The sequence below is a fragment of the Asparagus officinalis genome, chromosome 3 (genome assembly GCF_001876935.1).
Source record: "Asparagus officinalis chromosome 3, Aspof.V1, whole genome shotgun sequence".
In the NCBI taxonomy this organism is placed as follows: domain Eukaryota; kingdom Viridiplantae; phylum Streptophyta; class Magnoliopsida; order Asparagales; family Asparagaceae; genus Asparagus; species Asparagus officinalis.
The window spans coordinates 8,822,260-8,843,309 of record NC_033796.1 but is presented as its reverse complement, the minus strand read 5'-3'; the positions used below and the strand labels follow the sequence as shown (position 1 = coordinate 8,843,309).

At 36.7% G+C, this 21,050-nt stretch overlaps 1 protein-coding gene and 1 long non-coding RNA gene across 6 annotated transcripts; one reads left to right on the top strand and one right to left on the bottom strand.

Annotated features, from left to right (window-relative positions):
- LOC109832875 lies at window positions 1,731-18,569 on the bottom strand. 4 transcript variants are annotated; one of them, XR_002245022.1, is made up of 12 exons: window positions 18,484-18,569; window positions 18,301-18,364; window positions 18,139-18,193; window positions 17,957-18,033; window positions 17,772-17,848; window positions 17,244-17,429; window positions 16,969-17,033; window positions 16,733-16,869; window positions 14,867-14,943; window positions 11,426-11,500; window positions 4,756-4,825; window positions 1,731-2,276 (listed from the first exon to the last, which is right to left on the bottom strand). It is a non-coding gene; the product is annotated as an uncharacterized LOC109832875 (long non-coding RNA). The 4 variants fall into 4 exon arrangements; XR_002245023.1 differs by having other exon boundaries at window positions 17,238-17,378; XR_002245021.1 differs by having other exon boundaries at window positions 17,244-17,378.
- Window positions 2,866-4,111, top strand: LOC109832870 (probable carboxylesterase 1). Of its 2 annotated transcripts, none has more exons than XM_020400338.1 (2): window positions 2,866-3,741; window positions 3,811-4,111. In XM_020400338.1, the coding sequence occupies exons 1-2, from the start codon at window positions 3,093-3,095 to the stop codon at window positions 4,095-4,097; spliced, it is 936 nt and encodes a 311-aa protein (XP_020255927.1). In that variant the 5' UTR covers window positions 2,866-3,092; the 3' UTR covers window positions 4,098-4,111. The 2 variants fall into 2 exon arrangements, with proteins under 2 accessions (XP_020255927.1, XP_020255928.1); XM_020400339.1 differs by having other exon boundaries at window positions 2,867-3,805; window positions 3,875-4,111.

Below are 21,050 nucleotides of genomic sequence, written 5' to 3'. Positions count from 1 at the left end.
AGGAAAACATAGTTTTTTTGAAAAACTCCCACCACCAAAAATGTGTTTCATTGCCAAATATGGTTTCCTTTTTCCTTTGGAAATCTCCAAACAGCCCCGTACGAAATATTAAATAATCATACAAGAAGGAAATGTCCTAACTCATACGAGAAGTAAAGGTCCCAGAAGTTAGCATGCAATAATTGAAGTTCTTAGTTGTTTATTTTTCAACGTCTGCTGATTTTTCATTGTATAACTCACGTGAAAAAAAAAACTGACACTGAGCATTATTGTGTCATCCAGAACGGATGTGGACTCCATTGGAAAAGCTGGCAACGCATCCGGAGTTAGTCAGAGGAAGATTGGATCGCTTCAGGTGCTTGCTGAATGAGAGAGGGGTTGCCGCTGCACCACTGAGTGAATTTGGATTAGGTCGAGAGGTGTCATTAGAGCCGGGTTCATGCTATAAGCAGTAGGAGCTTTCCTCACTTTCATTGTTCCAGCAGTTTGATCTTTGCTGATTTTCCTTCATTATGGCTGCCATTCAAAATAAATAAATAAACAAAGTTCTACATAATCCAGTTTTTTAGAATTTGCTCAATCAGTAGGCTTCTTTCTTCATCAGAAAAAACAATCATGTTCCTCGTCTCGACAACAACCTCGGCTCCTTCGTTGCGAAAGCTAATATAGTCGTTGTCTGTAGACTGTTATCTTGCTCCGGAACACCTAGCCGTTATGGCTTATAAAGACTCGCAATTTTCTCTTCAATCATAATAATTACATAAGGAGTGCTGCTAAGGGGACCCAAAATATGGGACCAAGGGAGGGGACAGGTGAGGTGTCCCCTCCCTATTGCATAATGAGTTGGTCATGCCAACTCATTATGCAATAGGAAAGGGACACCTCACATGTCCCCTCCATTGGTCCCATATTTTGGGTCCTTAAGTCATTTTCCTTACATAATATATTAGATTCTTATCGAGTTCCGTAACTAGGCTATAATGGAGGCTCCGGGATATTAGCTTTGATTTCTTGAGTCACTTCATTCTCTCTGCTACAGTAATTTTTTTGAAATTTTGAATTGCTATATTATGTTTTTTTTGAATTTTTGAATTGCTATATTATCCTCCCTGTGCTACAGTATTCTCTACAGTAATATTTCTCAAAAAAATCTATAGTGCTCAGTTTTCATGCCGCTATAGTAATAGTACTACAGTAAGTGCTACTGTAACATAAATGTTGAATATTGAGTTCTCTCATTTGTATAGAGGAGTAGATAACATTATGCCATGCGATCAACTTGTGTAATTAAAAATAGTTTTTTTTGGTTTTCCATACAAGCTGAAGTGAGAACAAATTTTTGGAGTGAGCAAACAATAAAACCATTTAGAAGTTGTTTTTATTATGTATTTCCGCTAATTTCTTACGGCTAGCGAATATTTTCATCTTGTTTAGTTATGTGCTCATCAAGTGACGTAGTAGATTACTGTCAGTTTCCGGGAATAAAAGAAGTTCAGGTCGTCAGGAGGTTATGTGCAAAACCCCTCAAAGTGCAGGGGGTTGTAGAATTAAAATAGCTAAGAGGTTTAACTCCAAAACCACCAAAGTTAAGGGGGTTTTCTGAAAATTAACCCTTAGTCAAACATTGGACTCTAGACGCCAGTTCTCTCTCAAGTCTAAAATTTCCAGCCTGCCAGAGTTTCTATGCAGCAGCCTTATACATAAATAAAACTCAGCTTCCGCTCGACAAAGGTTTGAAACGAGAATTCTTTGGCATCAAAAGAGCCCCAGCCTGCTACATTACCCGAAATGTGGCTAATACAAATATAAATCATACCCCCCAACCAAGGATACGAAATTAATCAGTTTAACGTCCTGTATGACAGGAACAAAATAATAGCTAAGTGCACATAACCAAAATAAGGATCCCAGGCAACGAAAGAACAAACTTTAGCATTCGCAGCGAAGAAGTCAGTCGAGGGCAATTGGGCACAAAATAAGGTCCCCCTCTCCGGCTAGCGATGGCCGCCATCTGCCTCCTCGTGTGCCTCTCTGCATAATATTTTTGCCAGAGCCGAAGCACCTATCCAAAATGATGCTAAGTGCACAATTTCATTAAGGAGGTCAAGAGATATCTTTCCAATGGAGAACAACCATATGTAAACATGTCGTTGCATCTTGGTTTCATGACCAGTCATCAACTCCCAATCAAGCCATTACTGCTTCAGAGTATCCCCTTGAACGATAGTAGCGATACCAAGTTTGTACTGGAAAAGCCCCAAATAGATACGATGCATCTACAATGTAAAAATATATGAGAGTGAGTCTCATTCTCTGTTTCACACAAGCAACAAACTGTGTCAACAGACATTCCTCTCGTACTAAGAACGTTTCTAGTATTGAGTTTAATTAGTTTTCACAGCCAACCAAAAGAGAATATTGACTTCAAGGGGAATGGGAATTTTCCAAATATTATTACAGTCAAATCTCAAGGCACCATCAACAAGGACTTTCATAATATGATTTGGGAGAGAATGAAGAGTCCCAAATCGATTTTCTAACATCAGTTGCGTATGAAAGCTGGATAACATCGATAGCCAGACAGCAATTCCAGATATTGGAAGAACAGAATACTAGTTAGATGCCTCTCAGATTGAATATTCCAACGCCCATCTTATCATTATTTCATACTCTTAAAGAATTAATTACACTACGAGGATCAACAGTTAAAGAAAATTAAAAATTTAAAAAAACATCCAGAAATCTTTTTCATCAGAAACCCATTATAAGAAATCATTTAAAAGAATTTCCAAATAAAAAACTTTTTGTTCTAGTTGATTGAATTAAAAAAAAATTGCAAATTTTCCTTCGTTGAGGACTTTCACCTAATACATCTAATAATGGTAGAAGTTTATTGGTGTTTACATTTAGGATGCAGGCTAAGCACCTAACACTTGCTACCAACTGAAAGGAACTAGCCAACAAACCCCCTGACTATTGCATTCGCTTCATTTTTAAGGATTAACCACTTGATCTCGACTTATATAATACTGTATATAACACTACTAATTTCCTAAAAAAATCAAGAAATCATCTGATCTTCACTGTCATCAATGGCTTCCATCGATGAAATCGAATTCGATTCAAGATTCATCAGAATCTACAAAAGCGGCCTAATTCAACGTCTAATACCTTCTGATTTCGTCCAGCCTTCCATCGACCCAGAAACCCGAGTTTCATCAAAAGACACGACAATCAATCCACAAACATCTCTTTCGGCTCGAATCTACCTCCCAAACCTCGCTCATTCCCCGAGTTCAAGACTCCCCCTTATCATTTACTATCACGGCGGAGCCTTTTGTCTCGGATCAGCGTTCAGTTCATTTACACACAACTATCTCAACCCTCTCGTTGCTCAACTCAACGTTGTGCTCGTCTCGGTCGGCTACAGGCTCGCGCCTGAGCACCCAATCCCTGCAGCATACGACGACTCGTGGGAAGCTCTAAAATGGGCTGTAGCCCATGTAAACGGAGAAGGCCCGGATGATTGGCTCTCAGCCCACGCAGATTTTGACAGGCTGTTTTTGGCGGGAGATAGTGCTGGAGGAAATATAGCGCATAATGTGGCGATGAGAGCAGGAACGGAACGGGTCGGTGACGGGGTGGAGATCGAAGGATCAGTTATAATACATCCGTACTTCTTGGAGGGAAAGAAGAGTAATTCTACTGAGGATATGGAGAAGATGTGGAGGATGACGTGTCCTTCGACGACAGGGCTTGATGATCATCGGATAAATCCGATGGCCCAGATGGCGCCGACTTTGACGTGTCCTTCGACGACAGGGCTTGATGATCATCGGATAAATCCGATGGCCCAGATGGCGCCGACTTTGAGGGGGTTGGGGTGTAGAAGAGTGCTGGTTTGTTTGGGAGAGAAGGACTTTTTGAGGAAGGGAGGGAGGAGTTATTGTGAGAGGCTGATGGAGAGCGGATGGGAAGGGGAGGGGGAGGTGTTTGAGACTGAAGGAGAGGGGCATGCGTTTCACGTGTTTGATGTTGGGAGTGAGAAAGCAATCGCACAAACTAGGAAAATTAGTGACTTTATTAATGGTATTTAGGCTGTTGTCGGGTTTGAGCATGTATATCAGGTCGTCATCTCTTCTTCTTCGTTTTCCCTCCTTTTTGTGGGGGTGGCCAGGTTTGGATCCACATGGGTCTCAAAACCATCTAATAGATGGGTTAAGTATAATCGTTTGTGTATGTGCAAGGCCCTGTCCCTTTTTTAACCCAAATGACCAATTGTTACTTATGTGTGTGCGTGCGTGTGTGTAGAATTTCTGCCATATGTAAGTGCACAAAGTAGTAGTGGGTATAATGATTATGCTACTCATGTGACAATGCCACTGTTTAAACTTGAGTACATATAGGCAATAAGCAACAAACGTAGAATTCTTAGGCAAAATAGAAGTTGTTTAGTGGTTAGACCGCATCATTTAAATACACTTCAGCCATGTGCAATCCTAACAGTTTTGATCCCATTTTAAATATGAATTTTGCCTCAAAATGGGTTAATGGTAGTTGGTTAAGGTAAAATCTGGCTATACAATCATGTTGAACATGGATTACAAAATAATAAAATGAAAATACCGTTCAGCTTGGAAAACATTAAAAAATCACTATAACAATATAACAATTGGAATACATTGGTGCATAAGAAAGGAAAACCAAATAGTGTTTTCAGTCAACAACAAAACCGGAGCGTGTAGGCAAGCGTACCTTCGGCCTATATTTGTTGTCATTAGTCCAAGAAATGATGTCTCATTAGAGTTGCAGAAGTATGATGTGCCTAGCAAAAAACACAACATTGAGATGCTAAACATGAAATATAGCAGGGACGCCCTGTCGCTATAGAACTATGTACATCAGTAAATTAAGACATGCTAGAATGTAAGACATGTAAAATAGACGTAGTATATACTCAAAACTATGAACTGATGGGTACATGAAAGAACTTAAAGAAAAAAGATAAGGTTATCCCACGAAGGCCAAAACACCCAGTCTATCAAAGTTTAAGTGTTTCCAGTTTTGGGAATCCACCAAGATTAACTAGGATAAATTTTAATCCAATTAGGGCAAACAGACGACGAGAAACTATCATTATGACCTAATACCTGTGGTGAAAAAAAAAACAACAGAGTGAAGAGGTTCAAAATGTTGAGGGTTCACATAAAACAATCAAAATAAGATATAAAAATAAATGAATAAATTATGAACAATTTATAACGGTATTATTGTTATGGTGTCTGGAAAGTTATATGTTATGTAGAAGGGCAAATATGTAATTCTAGATGTAGCATATAGCCCTAGTCTCTATCTATATATATGGATGCTCTCTCTAGTAACATTAATTTTTAACAGGAAGAAAGAAAGAAAGAAACTCTAGTGCGGCGGTGGACGTAGGCAAATTGCCATACTACGTAAAAATCTCTGTCTTTTGTGATTGTTTTTTCTTTCTTGCTTTCTCGCTTATTTGTAGGAGATTCGATTCCTAACAAAAATATATACGAAAGGTGGCATGATATTGTAGGCAATTAAAGTTAAAACGAACATATAATTATTAGGGTACAATAAGTGGGACTTTGAACTATCTAATAATTCAAAAACCCGGTGTTATCAAAGGTGGACGCCTCATTTCACCTCATGCGCCCTATGATGCGAAGCAATGACAAAACACACGCATCTGAAGCGACAAGGCCTTTTTGTGCCATGCGCGAGGGAACTTCGCAGTACACTTGCAATGTATAACCTCATATATTTTATTCTTTAACATTTCAATCGGGTTTGTATACCTGATAACTCATATCCCAAAAAGAAAATACATCCATTACACCATTTCAGTAGCTCGATTGAGAATCCTAACTCATTCTTGTTTACTATTTGATTTTTGCCTCGATATTAGTCTTGATTTGAAAAATTGTGAACTTTACTACCATGTTGGGTGTGTTAATATTATGAATTACGACCTCACATTGTGATTAGGTATTAGACATTACTTATCTTGACATAGTTTTTATGTGAAAATTCACAATCATGTTCTTCCATTCGTGATTATCTAATTTGAAAAAATTATGCATGTGATGTGTGCCTCACTTCACTCGAGAACACACATCGCATCGTGCCTCGTGCATCTGCGCGTAATGGGACTTTACGCCCTGCATCGCGCATTGATAACACTACAATAACCATCTTTTTTGGGTCAAACTGCCTGATGCGACATTGTCAGTTAGGTAACTTTTTCAAGAACGATATTCAGATTCGAAGCAAAAATCTCGAGCCTGATGCGACATTGTCAGTTAGGTAACTTTTTCAAGAACGATATTCAGATTCGAAGCAAAAATCTCGAGTAACTAATTTAAATATTGGTGTTGATGTTTAAATAAGAAGATCTCACACCTACTTTAATCCACTTTATATCAGTGCGTCATACGGTTTCTAAAATGTTAGCTAAGAATCCACACATGATCAACACAGTTTCAAAAGCATCTAGGTTCTTGCCCATGAATTTAAACTTAGAACATTTTATCTACTCGCATGTTTGCCTATTGCATAAAAACATGCAAAAAAGAGACACAAGCTGAAAGAATGTAATACCCTATTCCCATAAATAGTCATTCTTGTCCATGAAACCAAAATCAAATTGTTGCACTAGCTATATTATATAATTAGACAGAGAATAAGACAATATGAAAATTATACTTACCGAGTGGAAGTTCAACGAGTTCACGGATAGATGTCAGTCCGTCCCTTACGGCAATTGAATGTGAACTTTGTTGTGCATCGTCTAGATGGTGTACATCGATACGCTTCATGTGAGGCCTGTTCCGACCCCTATGGGCCATCATATTAGACTAGGCCAAAATTTGGGCGAAGCTCTCCCAGATCATACTAGTTATTAGTTACACTAGTTTGTAGCTTGTCAGGTACTCTGATACCTGACAAGTGCACCAAGAAAATGATTTTTTTTATCGTGATTCCAACAATTTGGATATTGTAGGCTACTCTAGTGCTGACTGGGCAGGTGATCCTCTTGATCAACATTTTATTAGTAGTTACTGCACTTTTGTTGGAGGTAATTTAGTCACTTGGCGCAGTAAGAAACAGACAGTTGTTGCTCTCCCCAGTGCCGAGGCCGAGTACAAAGCTATGGCTTATGCCGCCAGCGAGATGACTTAGATTCGCTCCCTACTGCAAGATATGGGTATTGTTCTCTCGATACCTATGAGGCTCTACTGTGACGATTAAGCAGCTATCTACATTGCAAGTAAATTGGATTTTCATGAGCACACAACGCATATTGAGGTGCACTGTTATTTTATTCGTGATATGGTGTTATCTAAGAAGATTGTTACCCTACATGTTGATCAATTGATCTGATTGCTGACATACTTACAAAAGCTTTATCACGACTGTTATAGTGTTTTCAATCGCCAAAGTGTAACTCTTTGCCAACAACAGACAGATATACTTCTGCAAGCAATGCCCTAATTAAATTGGCGGCCAAGACCAACAAGGGTTCCAACTTAGCCGACTTGTCAAGTCGACATTCCTTCATGTCGACTCGAAATGCGGTACTAGTCGGCCCTCTTGTCAAAGACGACTCGCAACGAGCCCTCTCGACCTGCTATTCGACGCCCCACAACGACTTGAAAGGCGTAACTTTTCAGCGAAGCTAGAGGACTTCAGCATCGAGCCTCTCCCGCTGACACAACGTCGACATCGCATTTAATACTTGGCAGGCGCCATCATACCTCTAACCCCGATAGCCTTCATGACTCATCAGACCATGTTGGTGCCACCATGCCTCAAATCGCTTAGCATTTAATGCTGAGATGATCTCTCCACCAGTCGTCAGCCCATACTTCTTCACCGTCATCTTGTGCTTAGCTACAATGACGATTCTATCCTTATACCATCAGTATAAATACGATGTACTATTCTAACAGAAAGCTTCTTCTGAAAAGGATTCTCAAATCTGATCTTCTAAGATAGATCTGCAAAATATACTACACACACAAGAACTCACAGTTCTTCACTTTCCCCACTCAAGTTCACCAGCTGACTTGATCGTCGGAGGAACTGGAGAACCAGTCCCCGTCCTCTTACGGGTTTCTATATGTGTAGACTTCAGTCACTCAACTCAGAACTAGATATTCGAGGAATGAAGCGGCCCCTCATCAACTTCACCCCCAATCCAACCACGGATATAATTGACTGTGTAATCACTTAACATCAACAACGACCGTTGTTTGTTGCACTTTGTAACAAGCTTTATTTTGTTAACTGTCTTAATCCCATATTGGGTACACTTGTAATATTGAACTATCTACTCATCTATATAATAGAAAGGACCGACCCATAATAAAATAAAGTCACCTTTTCCCATAACAAGAAGAATCCAAATTCATTATTGGTTTCAAAAGAGGGGAAGAATCATATGTTGTGAAAAATATTTTATCGATTATCATATGATGTGAAAATGAACATTTCAGAATTTGAAATGATTTTCCAAGTCTTGGATACTATTAATAATAATTTTGTAGCTTCACTTTCTCTGTTTTTTATTACAACATTAATATTTTGACTTTCTTCATTTCTTATTAGTAGTGGGTGATTCCTATGATGAACTAATATTTAATCCAAAGTTCCAAACAAGTGGTGGGTTTATCCGGTTGTATCTAAGAAAAGCCTCATTGTTTAGTGGTAAACTATAAAGCCCCAGGGTGGCCGGAGGCATTTGAACTTGCACAACAAAATGATGAAGAATTCCAACAAGTTCGAATCAAGGCAAACAATGGATGTTTCCTGTGGGTAATTTTGCGACAACTTTACCTTTTGTCCACAGGTTTTAAAAAAAGACTAAATTGCGCTCTTAATTGAGGAAGGAAAAAGAAAGTTCTCGTAACTTTTTATGATGGAAGTGCCAACAAATAGTTTTGGGAGGTTTAATTAGCTATACATCTTAGAATAGAGGGATGTATATGCAATTATCCCTATTGCACATATACGAATTAAATCCCGTGGGAAGTGATGACCAATATTTTTGGCCACAGGTCAAGCCAAGACTGGAACCCTGTGTTCATGGCCCAGGGGATACAACATAGGAATTTGAAGATCCGACTATTTTCGCTCTTAATCTATCTTTTAAGTAGGGTTGTGCAATCGGTCGGTCGGTTCAGTTTTTAGTCAAATTTGGCCAAACCGAACCGAACTGCCTATCATTCAAAACCGAATCAAATCAATTCAAGTCGGTTCGGGTCGGCTTGTTTAGTTTTCCCTTGGGTATAAAAATGTTATGTTCAAATTCAATTTCACCTCTAATCTGTTGACGAAGAAAAAAGTCTCTTACACTTCAATTTATTAAAATTCATAAACTATCAAATGCTACTGAATATTAGATGTAGAAATCAAAATCTTATTCATGCCAAAGCTTACATAAACTTTTAGAGAAAGCTTACATAAATAATTATAGTGATCTCAATCTGATAGACAAAGTAAATAAAATATATGTAATAATTTGGATGTTGAGATAGTTTCTATAAAATTTTAAGTTTGATCTAAAGAGAAGTCTGATCCAAAGATTCTCTTGCATTATGTGTATCAATCGATGATAAAAATTAAGAAAAGATTAGAATCAATATTATGGCTTAAGTTTCTTATCTCCAAAGTGAATTGATCCAAAGTAGAAGAAGCGAATAGATAATAGAAAGAGGTAGAGAACTAGAGATGATGAAAAGCCCTAGAATTGGAGAGAACACCATTGTTGGGGTATTTCATTGCTATTAGGTCGCATGAGGAAAAAAAATATCAAGCTGCAGCAAAGCAACTCTATATGAACTATAGTGGGTCGGGTTTAAGCGGATGCGGATAGTAATTAGAATCTGTAATATGATTCGGTCGGTTCATGCGATTCAGGTTGAAAAAACTTCAACCCGATCCGAACCGAACTCTAGTTAAAACCGAACCGAACTATCAAATTTCGGCCAGTTCGGTCGGTTTGTTCGGTTTGAACCGACCGAACCGGCCAAAATTTTGAGGGTTCACATAAAACAATCAAAATAAGATATAAAAACAAACAAGCAAGTAAGCAAGCAAACATAGCAAACAAGATATTCCAAAGCTACAATTCTTAAGCCAACCTCACAAATTTCCGTAGAGCAAAGTGAGAGAACAAAGTCTCGTATATAATGGTAGTATTTAACAAAAATGGGAAAAAATTTCGTTAAGGTAGTGGGAAAAGAGCGTCATTGATGGAGAAATCATTGACTTACATCACGATATCTTTTCCTTCCTCATTCTGATTTTGGTTTTCGTATCACGGATCTAATCCCGCAAGGTATTGTTCATGGAACTACTACAGAGATTATTCAGATCACCTTTTCCTATTGGCTATCTTGCATATTCGACTCTCTAATGCATATTTGACTTAGCTACCTTACTCTAGTTTGAGAAAATGGAATTCAAGTCGATATTATACTTTACTTGAAGAGTCCCACATCTGCATCGTTATTTCCTCCATCAATATCCAATGGTCTACGGTCTCATTGTATATAATCCCTGCCCCATTTTCCACAAGGAAGAAACGCATTACCAGAAAGAAAACAATTACATGCATGATGTATATGAAGAATCATGTATATTTTGTTCATCGTTTCTGCCTCGGTTCATGAAATTGCATCTCTTCAAATAACCTATGCTTTTATCGGCTTTGTTTCATGAGATGATGCAGGTCCATTGCCCAAAAGAGCAGGGACCGTGACTGTGGTCCTGTATCTAATTCAAAAGAAGGTGCTTAATCCAACTTCTCTTTAAATAACAGTATAACACAAAATGACAACTTTAGCACAGACTTCTTTCATTCTAAAACCATTGCTCTCAAGCCTTAACTAATGTTATCTTCAACTCTTCAAGAATGATGTAGACTTCTAGTTCAAGTCATTTGAGGCACCATAACTTACAACAATATGATTCCAAGCGTTACAAGAACTCAACCAGACAATGAAGTTCATAATCATAAGAACCAAAATGTGTTATGGAAGCTGAAGAAGTTCCATCGAATGTACTCAAAATAAAAAGATATTGCAGGATGCAGCAAACACAAGTCATAGTCCGAGATGACCATGAAAATATGAGAGCATGATTGAAACATAGGCATTACTGGATTTGACAGTTCTGAAAGAGGCAGTTTGTGAATAAATGTATTAGCAGAAATTAATGACAAGAATACAGGAAAAACGAAGTGAAAAAAAATAAGGAAAAATGACAAAGAAAAGTGAGAGAAGGTACTGAGGAAATTCCAACCAAAACCCATTTTTAAAACAACAAAAACAATAAACTTTGTTCAGGCTTATCATGTATGAGTTTCAAAACTAAATGAGGTAAAACTTACCGCATAGGCAAAAATCGATCCGTCATTGCTAAAGGTGCTGCCAGGGATCGGGTGACAAGACAACATCTAGCCAGTCTGAAAACGAAAAGAAGAAAGGAAGGAAACTCAGAACCATCCTATGATTCTATTGGCAAACGGTCAAAGAGAAATTTCATATTAACTATGTAAAATCTTGTCAAGCTATGCCAAAATTAGGCATAAAATCAATATAATGAAGAAAGTAGTAATTAAATCTGCATTTTATTTTAATCAATAAGCAACAACTATATAAATCAAAAGCGAACTGTTTTATGCAACAAATGCAATTATAGCAGATATCTACTAGCAAAAAGAACAATCAGCGACCTTGCACTTGAATGGGAAAGAAAACTCCAAATTTCTAAAAGAGGATGCATTTTGATGGAATAAGAGATTTCATAAGTACAATCAAAAGCAGGTTCTAACTTACCCAGAAACATTAATCCAAAAAAATAAAAATAAAAATAAAACTAAAAATAAAAATTAAAAGAAGAAGAAGAAGAAGAACAACAACAAAGAAATAGATGAATGTAAAAAGTTATTCGAGCATAAAATGTAACTTCTAGATGTAGTTATGATGGGTTGATTACAAATAATATAGTGCTAATTTATTTAATTTCTACAAGAACATTACGATGTAGTTATGATGGGTTGATTACAAATAATATAGTGCTAATTTATTTAATTTCTACAAGAACATTACAGAATTTGAACCAAATTACAGTTTAAATAGTTATAAATCTATACTCTGGAAAGAAAATTTACGACAAGATTATCCGGGGTGTCTAAGAAATTCAAAAGCAACACCTTATTCTTAAACATATTCTACATAACTAAAAAGTTAAATATGATATTATATATATATAGTATAATATTACTAGCACTTTTTAAACTTCCATTGTGCACTACCAGAAATTAAATATGTTCTTGCATAACCTAGTATTCTTTCCAATGCTAACCAATAAACTCAACATGCTCGCATGAGCATGCACGAACATAGAGTTACCCCATGTGCATGTGCTTGTGTACTCACTTCAGGTAAAGTGCACTCAAAGAATAAACAAACACTGTAATAAATTCTTTAATTCTCTGCTCTACCATACGATGGTCTATAATTATTTTTCTAAAATTATACATCATATAGAATACATGAAAGTTACAATATTTATTAAAATCTACGTACTGAAACAAAAAAAGAAATTTTGTCACGTGCTACAGTTGACTTTTTATTTTACCTCTACAGTATCATAAATGCAGCCTATGGCATTCAAGGGATTTCGATGAATATAAAGCTTGTAAATTGAAATTATAAAATACTTCTGGATTGAATGTTTATTGAATTAAAAAATCCGCAAATTGACCAGGCTTTAGTGAATATGACCCAACCCATTTCAGGTGCCGCTTGGCTTGAACAAGCCATGAAGCTACCTGACTTAGTGCATCTCTTATCAACCTAATTTTTGTTCAGTTTATTGGCAAACTACTTCACCAGCATAAGTCACAGTCAACCGATCCCATCACCTACTTCACCGTATCAATCATAACAACCTATTCCAGAAAACATACCAAACATCAAACCTGAAAGAGTGAACACATCTGAGTTTTCAATCTCAGCCTTCACTGAATATGAAGCCTCGATAGATAAGGCATCTCTTTCACTAACTTTGTGGATAGGAAAGAAACTTTATCGCTGCCTGTTGCTGCCACAATTATCATTTGTTTCTTTTTTATATATCTCCTAGGTCTTAAGTATCACATTAATTCTCATACACCAGTAGTATATGCTATCCCGTAATCATGAGCTGTGAGATGGCCTTGTAAATGTACGAATAAGAGCTATCTGCCCCTAGCACCTTGTTTGGAAGTAAAAGAAAGTATTACCTTCTTGATTAAAATTTGTTACACAAATCATTTTTAAGATTTTACTGAAAATAAAGGTAGCCGGACACAATGCCCATGATTCCGACAGGATGCACATTCAACCATTTTAACCAGGCTTGATGTTGTATTTCAGGCCATTTTTTTTTGTGGGGGTAATCAGGGTTACAAATGGGTCAAATCCATCTAATACATGGATCAACTATAACCTTGTGTATGTGCATGTGCACCGCCCCTTCCCCCATTTTAACCCAAATGACCCGATCATTACTTCTAAATACACAATTGCTTTCATATGTAAGTGCATAAAGTGGCAGTGGGTATGATGATAATGCTATTCATGTGATAATGCCACTGTTTAAACTTTTATGGCATCTAGGCAACAAGTAATAACTGCAGCATTCTTAGCAGAAAAGAGAAGTGTATAATGGTTAGACAACTTAGACAGTGTCATTTAAATGCATTTCATCCATAGTGCAATCCTGGTAGTTTTGATCCTTTCTAACTATGAAGTTTGCCTCAAAATGAGTTATGGTAGCTGGTTCAGATAATTTATCTATATAATCATGTTGATTGAATATGGACTACAAGGTTGGACCTCACAATTTCCCTATAAAGATGTGGCCTGACCGAACTTAATTTCCATCACCAAATACAGGTACCACAAGTGACTCTTCGATATGCAATTTACCAATTTCATCATCATTGTGGCATAGGCTCCAAAAAGGTGGCAAATTTTTAAAAAGATGCCAAAATTAGACAATATTTTCAATATGAGTACTAATTTTATACTAAAAAAACAATTAATACATTGAGCTTCAATCTAAAAATTCCATATCAGTAAGGATATTAATTTATGGCCATTGCCCACAACTATTCTAACATTGCCCATAGGAAGGTGGACAAACTATCCTAGTAATGAAAATAGTCCTGCAGATTAGTGACCTGCCTTAAAATTTTTGCTGACTTAAACTTCAGGGGATGCTAATTCACATTTGTACATCTTAGTCATAACATATAGACCCCAGGTAGAGAAGACACTTAGGATCACATCATCATGTGAGAATGCTCAAAACTGTTTAAATGATACTACAATATACAATTACGTCAAGTAAAGCTAGAATAAATTTAAGTGGATAGGAGCTCTCGTCCGCCACCTTTTTCAGCCTTTAGTTTTTGATTTGAGATCCTTGCTAGTCATCAAAGCTATTTTTGAGATGTGTGCATTGATTTGTGACACATACTAGCATAAATCTCAAAGCAAAATTATTGGATAAAAAGCTGGTGGACAACAAGCTCCTATCCACTTAAGGTTACAAGAGCTTTACTCCAATTATAATTTATATCTATCTAATTTAAGCCAAATAGGAAAGCAGTTACCATAAGTACTAAAACAACTAAAATGGAAAGAACTTTCAGCTTGAAAAAATAAATCACTATAACCATATAATACCAGACTACATTTGTGAATAAGAATAAAGGTAAAACAAATAGTGGGTAGAGTCAACAACAACAACAACAAAAGAATCATATAGGCGCGCATACCTTCAGCCTCTGTCTGCCGGCATTATTCCAAAATTTGAATGGGCCATCAGAACTAGCTTTTGCAAAAGTTTGATTACCTACCAAAAATTTAGATACCAAACAAAGCAGACACACCACCATACGTATAGAGCTATTAGATATTTGGAAAACTAACACATGCTAAAACATAAGACATGTAAAATAGACCATGGACGCGTATAGTAAACATTGTGAGCTGCTGAATACATGAAAGAACATAAAGAAAAGAAAAAGTTCTTCCAAGAGGGCAAGATGCCCAGCCTATCAAACAAAAAAGGAATTTACAGTACACCCATCCATGATCCAGTGATCAAGATGTTTCCCACTGTCAAATCAAGCCCTCAGAATTGGGTGATGTCCAAAACATAAAGTTTGAGTTAATTAAGTGGCATGCTAGAATCCAAACAGTAAGTTAAACCGTACAGATCAAAGTTTCAGTCTTTCCTGTTTTGGGAATTTCTCTAAGATTAACTTAGATAAATTTCAATAGAATTAGCCAGTGGATGATGAGAAAATATCCTTATGATGATGTGTCACCTACTAAACTAAGAGAAATTCCCAAAGAAGGTGAAAAGACAGCAGCGTTCAAAGGTTCAAAATGTTGTCAAAGCGCATACAACAACCAAAATAAGGTATTGAGTAGATAAATAAATAGACAAATTATGAAAAAATCATATAAGATATAAGAAAAATGAATAATATTGTAGGCTATCAAAGTTTAAATGAATATAAAATCAATGGGTTACAACAAAGTAGGAATTTGAAATTTTGAACTATTCAATAATTCTATCACCATCTTTTTTGGAATTTGCCAGCTGCTAAATTATTTGAGAAATGGTATCTATATTTAAAGCAAATAGGGTTACTGATTCAAGTAATAGTTTTGAGGCTTAGTTAAAAAGATCTAACACCTAATTGAATCCACTTTGCATTGGGGCATCATATGGTTTCTAAACTGTTACAGCCCAGAATCCACACGGAATCAAAACATGAGTTCAAAAGCATCTAGGTTCTAACCTCGTGAGTATAAATTTAAAATATGCTTGTCTACGTGCATTTTGCATTTTCAAGAAAGTAATGTTAAAATGGAGGCCATTCCAGGAGGGTCCATATAAGGGGAGTGATAAGGGATGGTTTTGCTTGACATACATTGATAGCAAACAGCCTCTAGTCGATTGAAACACATTGTTCGCTCACAGCATCTAAACGCTTTTCAGCCTAGCAGTTTCCTAACAAATGTCAAATATGCTTCGCCTCAGTTCAACCTCATCCTTATTCTTCAGTGACAGATGCAGAATCCTCCCTAGTCCAAAACCCCCAACCCCAATCATTTCCATTGTTAGTTTAGACAACATAGACTACCAAGAATGGCAATAAACAAAGATGCAAGTGTTACTTCTGAAAGAGCTACTTACTATTACGTACATAAATACAACCATCTCTATAAGCAATGTAATGGCCAGATCATACTCAAAGTATCCACTACGCATAGCTTCATGTGGAAAGACGTTAAAGGTTTTAATCCAAAATTCGAAACAGCAGCAGTTAACAATCAATTAAACTTTAAAATGTCAGAGAACCTTATACGGGTGGCCCATAAGCTATAATTAGATAAGGCAATTGGATGAATACATGCCAAAAAATGACACGACCAGAAATATGTAAAATACAATTACCATAAACAGTCATCGCAGTCCATGAAAATTAAAATCATACTGTTGCACTTGCATTTTACATAAATTAGGAAAAGAGAACAAAACAAATGATGTGATTTTTGAAAATCTAATCAAGTAACTCGATCTCCACTTGCCTCACTTATCACAGTTTCCTGTGGCGAGGTAACTCAACTGTTCAATCCAAGTAACTTCATTGACAGGTGCATGACATAGGCTGGCGACCACATATCAAGGGCCACATTTTGACATTCTCATCACATCCTCCGGTGAACACTTGGAGCCATCATCCTTCCAAGTAGAGCACAGAACCTAATTCATACAAATGAGTTGTTAGCAATAATATTTTTTCAGTTACTGCATGGTAGTTTAAGGGAGGAAATGGGTTAAGCATCTAATATATAGGAATACCAGTTGGTCATGGCGTATGGCGGCCTTCGCCTCACTGTTGCCTGTCATAATTTCCCGAACCTAACCTGCCGATCATTCAAAGCAAAACCAGAAGAGCTATAATAACATCCAGGTAGCAGATGTATGGTATCAAAGTTATTGCAGAACTCATAAAATTAAGGTCTATTAACCTAAAAAACCTGGTTATCCCAAGAAGCAGCCATCAAGTAATTTTCCTTGGGACGGAAACTAAGGCTAGAGATCTTAAACTTGTAAGGTTTGGGGTTCACATTTACCACGTTGCAATCCCGGACAGTGTCATATTTTTAAAGTTAAGCTCATGCAGGATATCTTTTGACCGCACAGGCAAATGGTCCAGTAGCTCCCTACTTTGAGGCAGATGTTGCACCCACTGCAATCGCCCGCACCCACTGCAATCGCCCGCATCAAGGTTAGGGTGATACTTCAGGATCGACTCATTCCTGATAAAGGATTGGAGGTCGGTGATGTTTATTTGGAAGCGGAGAAGGATCACACGTGACAGCGAATATTCAGAAAATTCAACCAAACTTCTACGGATAAAAATAACAAAATTAGATGCACAGAATTCAACCAACCATACTCTATGCAGCCTTAGACCACAATCACAAACCTAACTTCAGTTATGCTTATGCCCCAAAAGCTTAGAACCTAAACCAAACCTTCAAGTTGACATCTTTTCAGGAAACCCTTATGTTAGGTGCCAACAATTACTTAAAAAAACACAAAACATCCCTAAAACAGAGATAATAAGGTATCAAACAGAATAAATTACAAAATCATACCTCATAAAACTTGTTAGGGTTCACATTCCCCACTGCGCCTATCCAAGAAAGCACAACTTATTTCTGTAAACTCAGCCCTGTAGGGATAAAAAGTACAAAATCGAAACAAATTAGACAATATTCAGAGAATGGAGCAAAGGAATTGCTTAAACCCTACAAATTTTGACCAATAGGATAAATCATACCTCAAAGACTTGTTAGGGTTCACATTTTCTGCTGTGTGACCTCGCATAGGGCTATTTATTTCTGTAAACTCAACCCTCTAGGGATAAAAAGCACATGATCGCAACAAATTAGACAATATTGATATAAAAGAGCAAAGGAATTGCTTAAACCCTAGAATTTCAACGAAACGGATAAATCATACCTCATAAGACTTGCTAAGCAACAAAAATGCAACAATTTAGAAAATATTCTGGCCCCTGTGGATAATAAGAACAAAAACGCGACAAATTCGAGAATATTCAGGAAAAAGAGCAAAGGCTTTGCTTAAACCCTAGAAATTTCAATGCAACGGATGAAGTTATACCACATAAGACTTGTTAGGGTTCGCATTCCACGCTGCGCCCGATCCAGAGAGCAACATTTTTTTCCTATGAACAAAATCGCACCAATTTAGATAAGATCCAGGAAAAAGATAAAATGCCATGCTTAAACCCTAGAAATTCCAATCAAATCCAAGAAGGAAGTAGAGAATGAGAGAAGAAATTACCTTAGTTTTCGTGTTATTTTTCTGTCTTTTGCTCTTTCTTTGTCTAAAATTTTTTTCTTTTTCAGTAGCTGAGTTTAGAGAGAGGCGGATTATTTTTTTATATACAGGAGAATACAGCGTAGCGTATAACTGACGCCGCAATTCATCGAACCGGGTCGGGTCCCGAAACGGGTTTTTAATGAAATGGACGGACTAGATGAGAGATTGATTATTTGGACGGCCGACGCTGAGCGTAGGATCTACGCTGACTTTAAACGCGTAGCGTATTCGGAGTTGCGAGTATGTTTTCGGGTTGGATCTTTTGACAGAGCTGTTTAGCACACGTTTAAAGCAATAAATTAGCGGGCTAAAATGAACTTATAATTGAACTGAGTGTTTCAACATGTTAATCCCTTAAATTGTTAAAATTAGTATTTTAACAAATTATTAAAATAGCTATCCTACTGGAATTAGTCCCTAAATTTGTTTAAAAATTCGAGCGCTTTAACTAGTCCTACGTAGTCTATGAAAGTATAAGAATTGCTTATTAAATCCTAAAATCTTACAAGTAGCTCCAAAATTAGTGCCTCGAATTAATAGAAATTACAATTAAATTTCCCAATTTAACAAGTCATTTCAAAATTTGTCCCTAAAATCTGGAGTATTCTCATCAAATGCTAGATATGCATCCCGGTCCATGTTTAGCACAATCTTCATTTCACTTTGGTACATCAAAGTTTAGCTATTTTTTACACTTTGATACTTCAAAGTATTTTTCAGCACTCTAATACCCAAAGTTGCTTTTCTTAACACTTTGATACCTAAACTTTGGGGGTACCAAAGTGAAAAAAGGGTTTTTTTATTTGGAAAAAAATTCTTTTTTATCATCTTTGCATTTTAAACTTGATTAAAGAAATATTAATTTGCTTAAAAAAACGAGAACTTGCTTCAAACCCAAGTTGATACCCTTTTTATCATAGACTAGTGCCTGAGGCAGAACACATTTGTGAGAAATTAAAAGAGATGCATCAACAGCTATGCTAGTATAAATAGGTGTATAAAAACATTAATGTAGAAAATGATATATGAGCATTAGGTAACTCACAAAATAATGACTTATACACCTATGTGTGTAATAAAGAAATTGTTATTAACGTTAATGAAGTTTTAAAAAAAAAGAAAAAATAGTTATTTGCATCTTGATTATAATAGAACTGAAAATCACATAAAAGCCCGTGATGCCAACATTTCCATTTGCAGGTCAACGTAGAAGAAGAAATGTAAACTGAAAGAACAAACAATATAAACTATACCCCAGTGAAAATGAAAGAAAACTTCTATTTTCATCAAACCACTTCTTTAGTTCTGCATATAGATAGATAAAATTAACTGTTAACTATAGGTCTGAATATAACCAGATGAATGTTGGAGTTGAATAACTTGTTTTCGATCTCTCCTTAATTTTGAAAAATGTACAAAATGGAGGCATGTCTAGAGAGGAAGACAGAAAACGTTGGCCCCAATTGCACCGTTTGTATGATTATATTTTGCCTGGCTCTTTGCTTCCTACCTTTGTAGATCGCAGACTTCATTGAATTTTTTCGTTGCTCTATAAAATACTTGTTTTATTATCGCTTCATGCACCATGCTTGGTAAATGTAATTGAGAAAACATAAATCCATGGCTAAAGTTTTTCAGATAAGGACTCATTGAACCGAGCCATGAAAGATTGGTAAGAAATTGTACCTCTATGAATTGATGTTATTACAAAGTGATTTAACCAATCATCGTCGCTACATTTTCTGGAGGTGAGAGAACCGGACATGCTCTGCACATTGAAGATCTGATCTATTGTATAGTGCAAAATTAGAAAAGCTGACAAAATCCATTAAGAAAACAACTAAGAAATTCCATAATAAATAAAATTTCAGATCCAAGAGATTAAGAATGGAAGGTGTTTTGATGTTCACATGGAGAAGAAGTTCGTTCTTTAATGTTATTTTACATTTTGGTTCCAATGAAAAACGTGGTAGATGAAGATACTATGATTTTGAAACAGTATGGTCCAGATTATGAAGGTGGGGAAGTAGTTTGTTAAGTTTGGGAACCTGTAATTAAGATTTTCATAATGTATCCCTAAAATGACACTCAAATCCTTCGCATTGTATACGTGTTTGATGGAATTTTCATAATCCGACAGACAGTTACATCCCTTGTGGGATGATCGAGAGAGATTACGTAAGTTTCTAAGCTAAACTATAATATTTTTTATTGAGATGGTACTTAATAAATTGTTTACCTCGCAGATATGTGCTTTTGATAGCATTGAAACTGATATTGATACGCACATGCCAGAGATTCAGGATTCGGTGGCGTTAGGGGTCTTCAACAGGATCAAAAAGACAATAGCATAGGTGTTTCATAAGACTCACGTCGACGAGTTTGCAGGTTGTGAGGACAGGTCTTGATCATTTGGGCAAGCGTACATGCGACGACGACGGTCACGTGACGATGAAGTCGACACTTCGCATGCTGATAGAGCCAATACTTCGCATGCTGATGGAACAGGTGCTTCTCAGCCTCATACA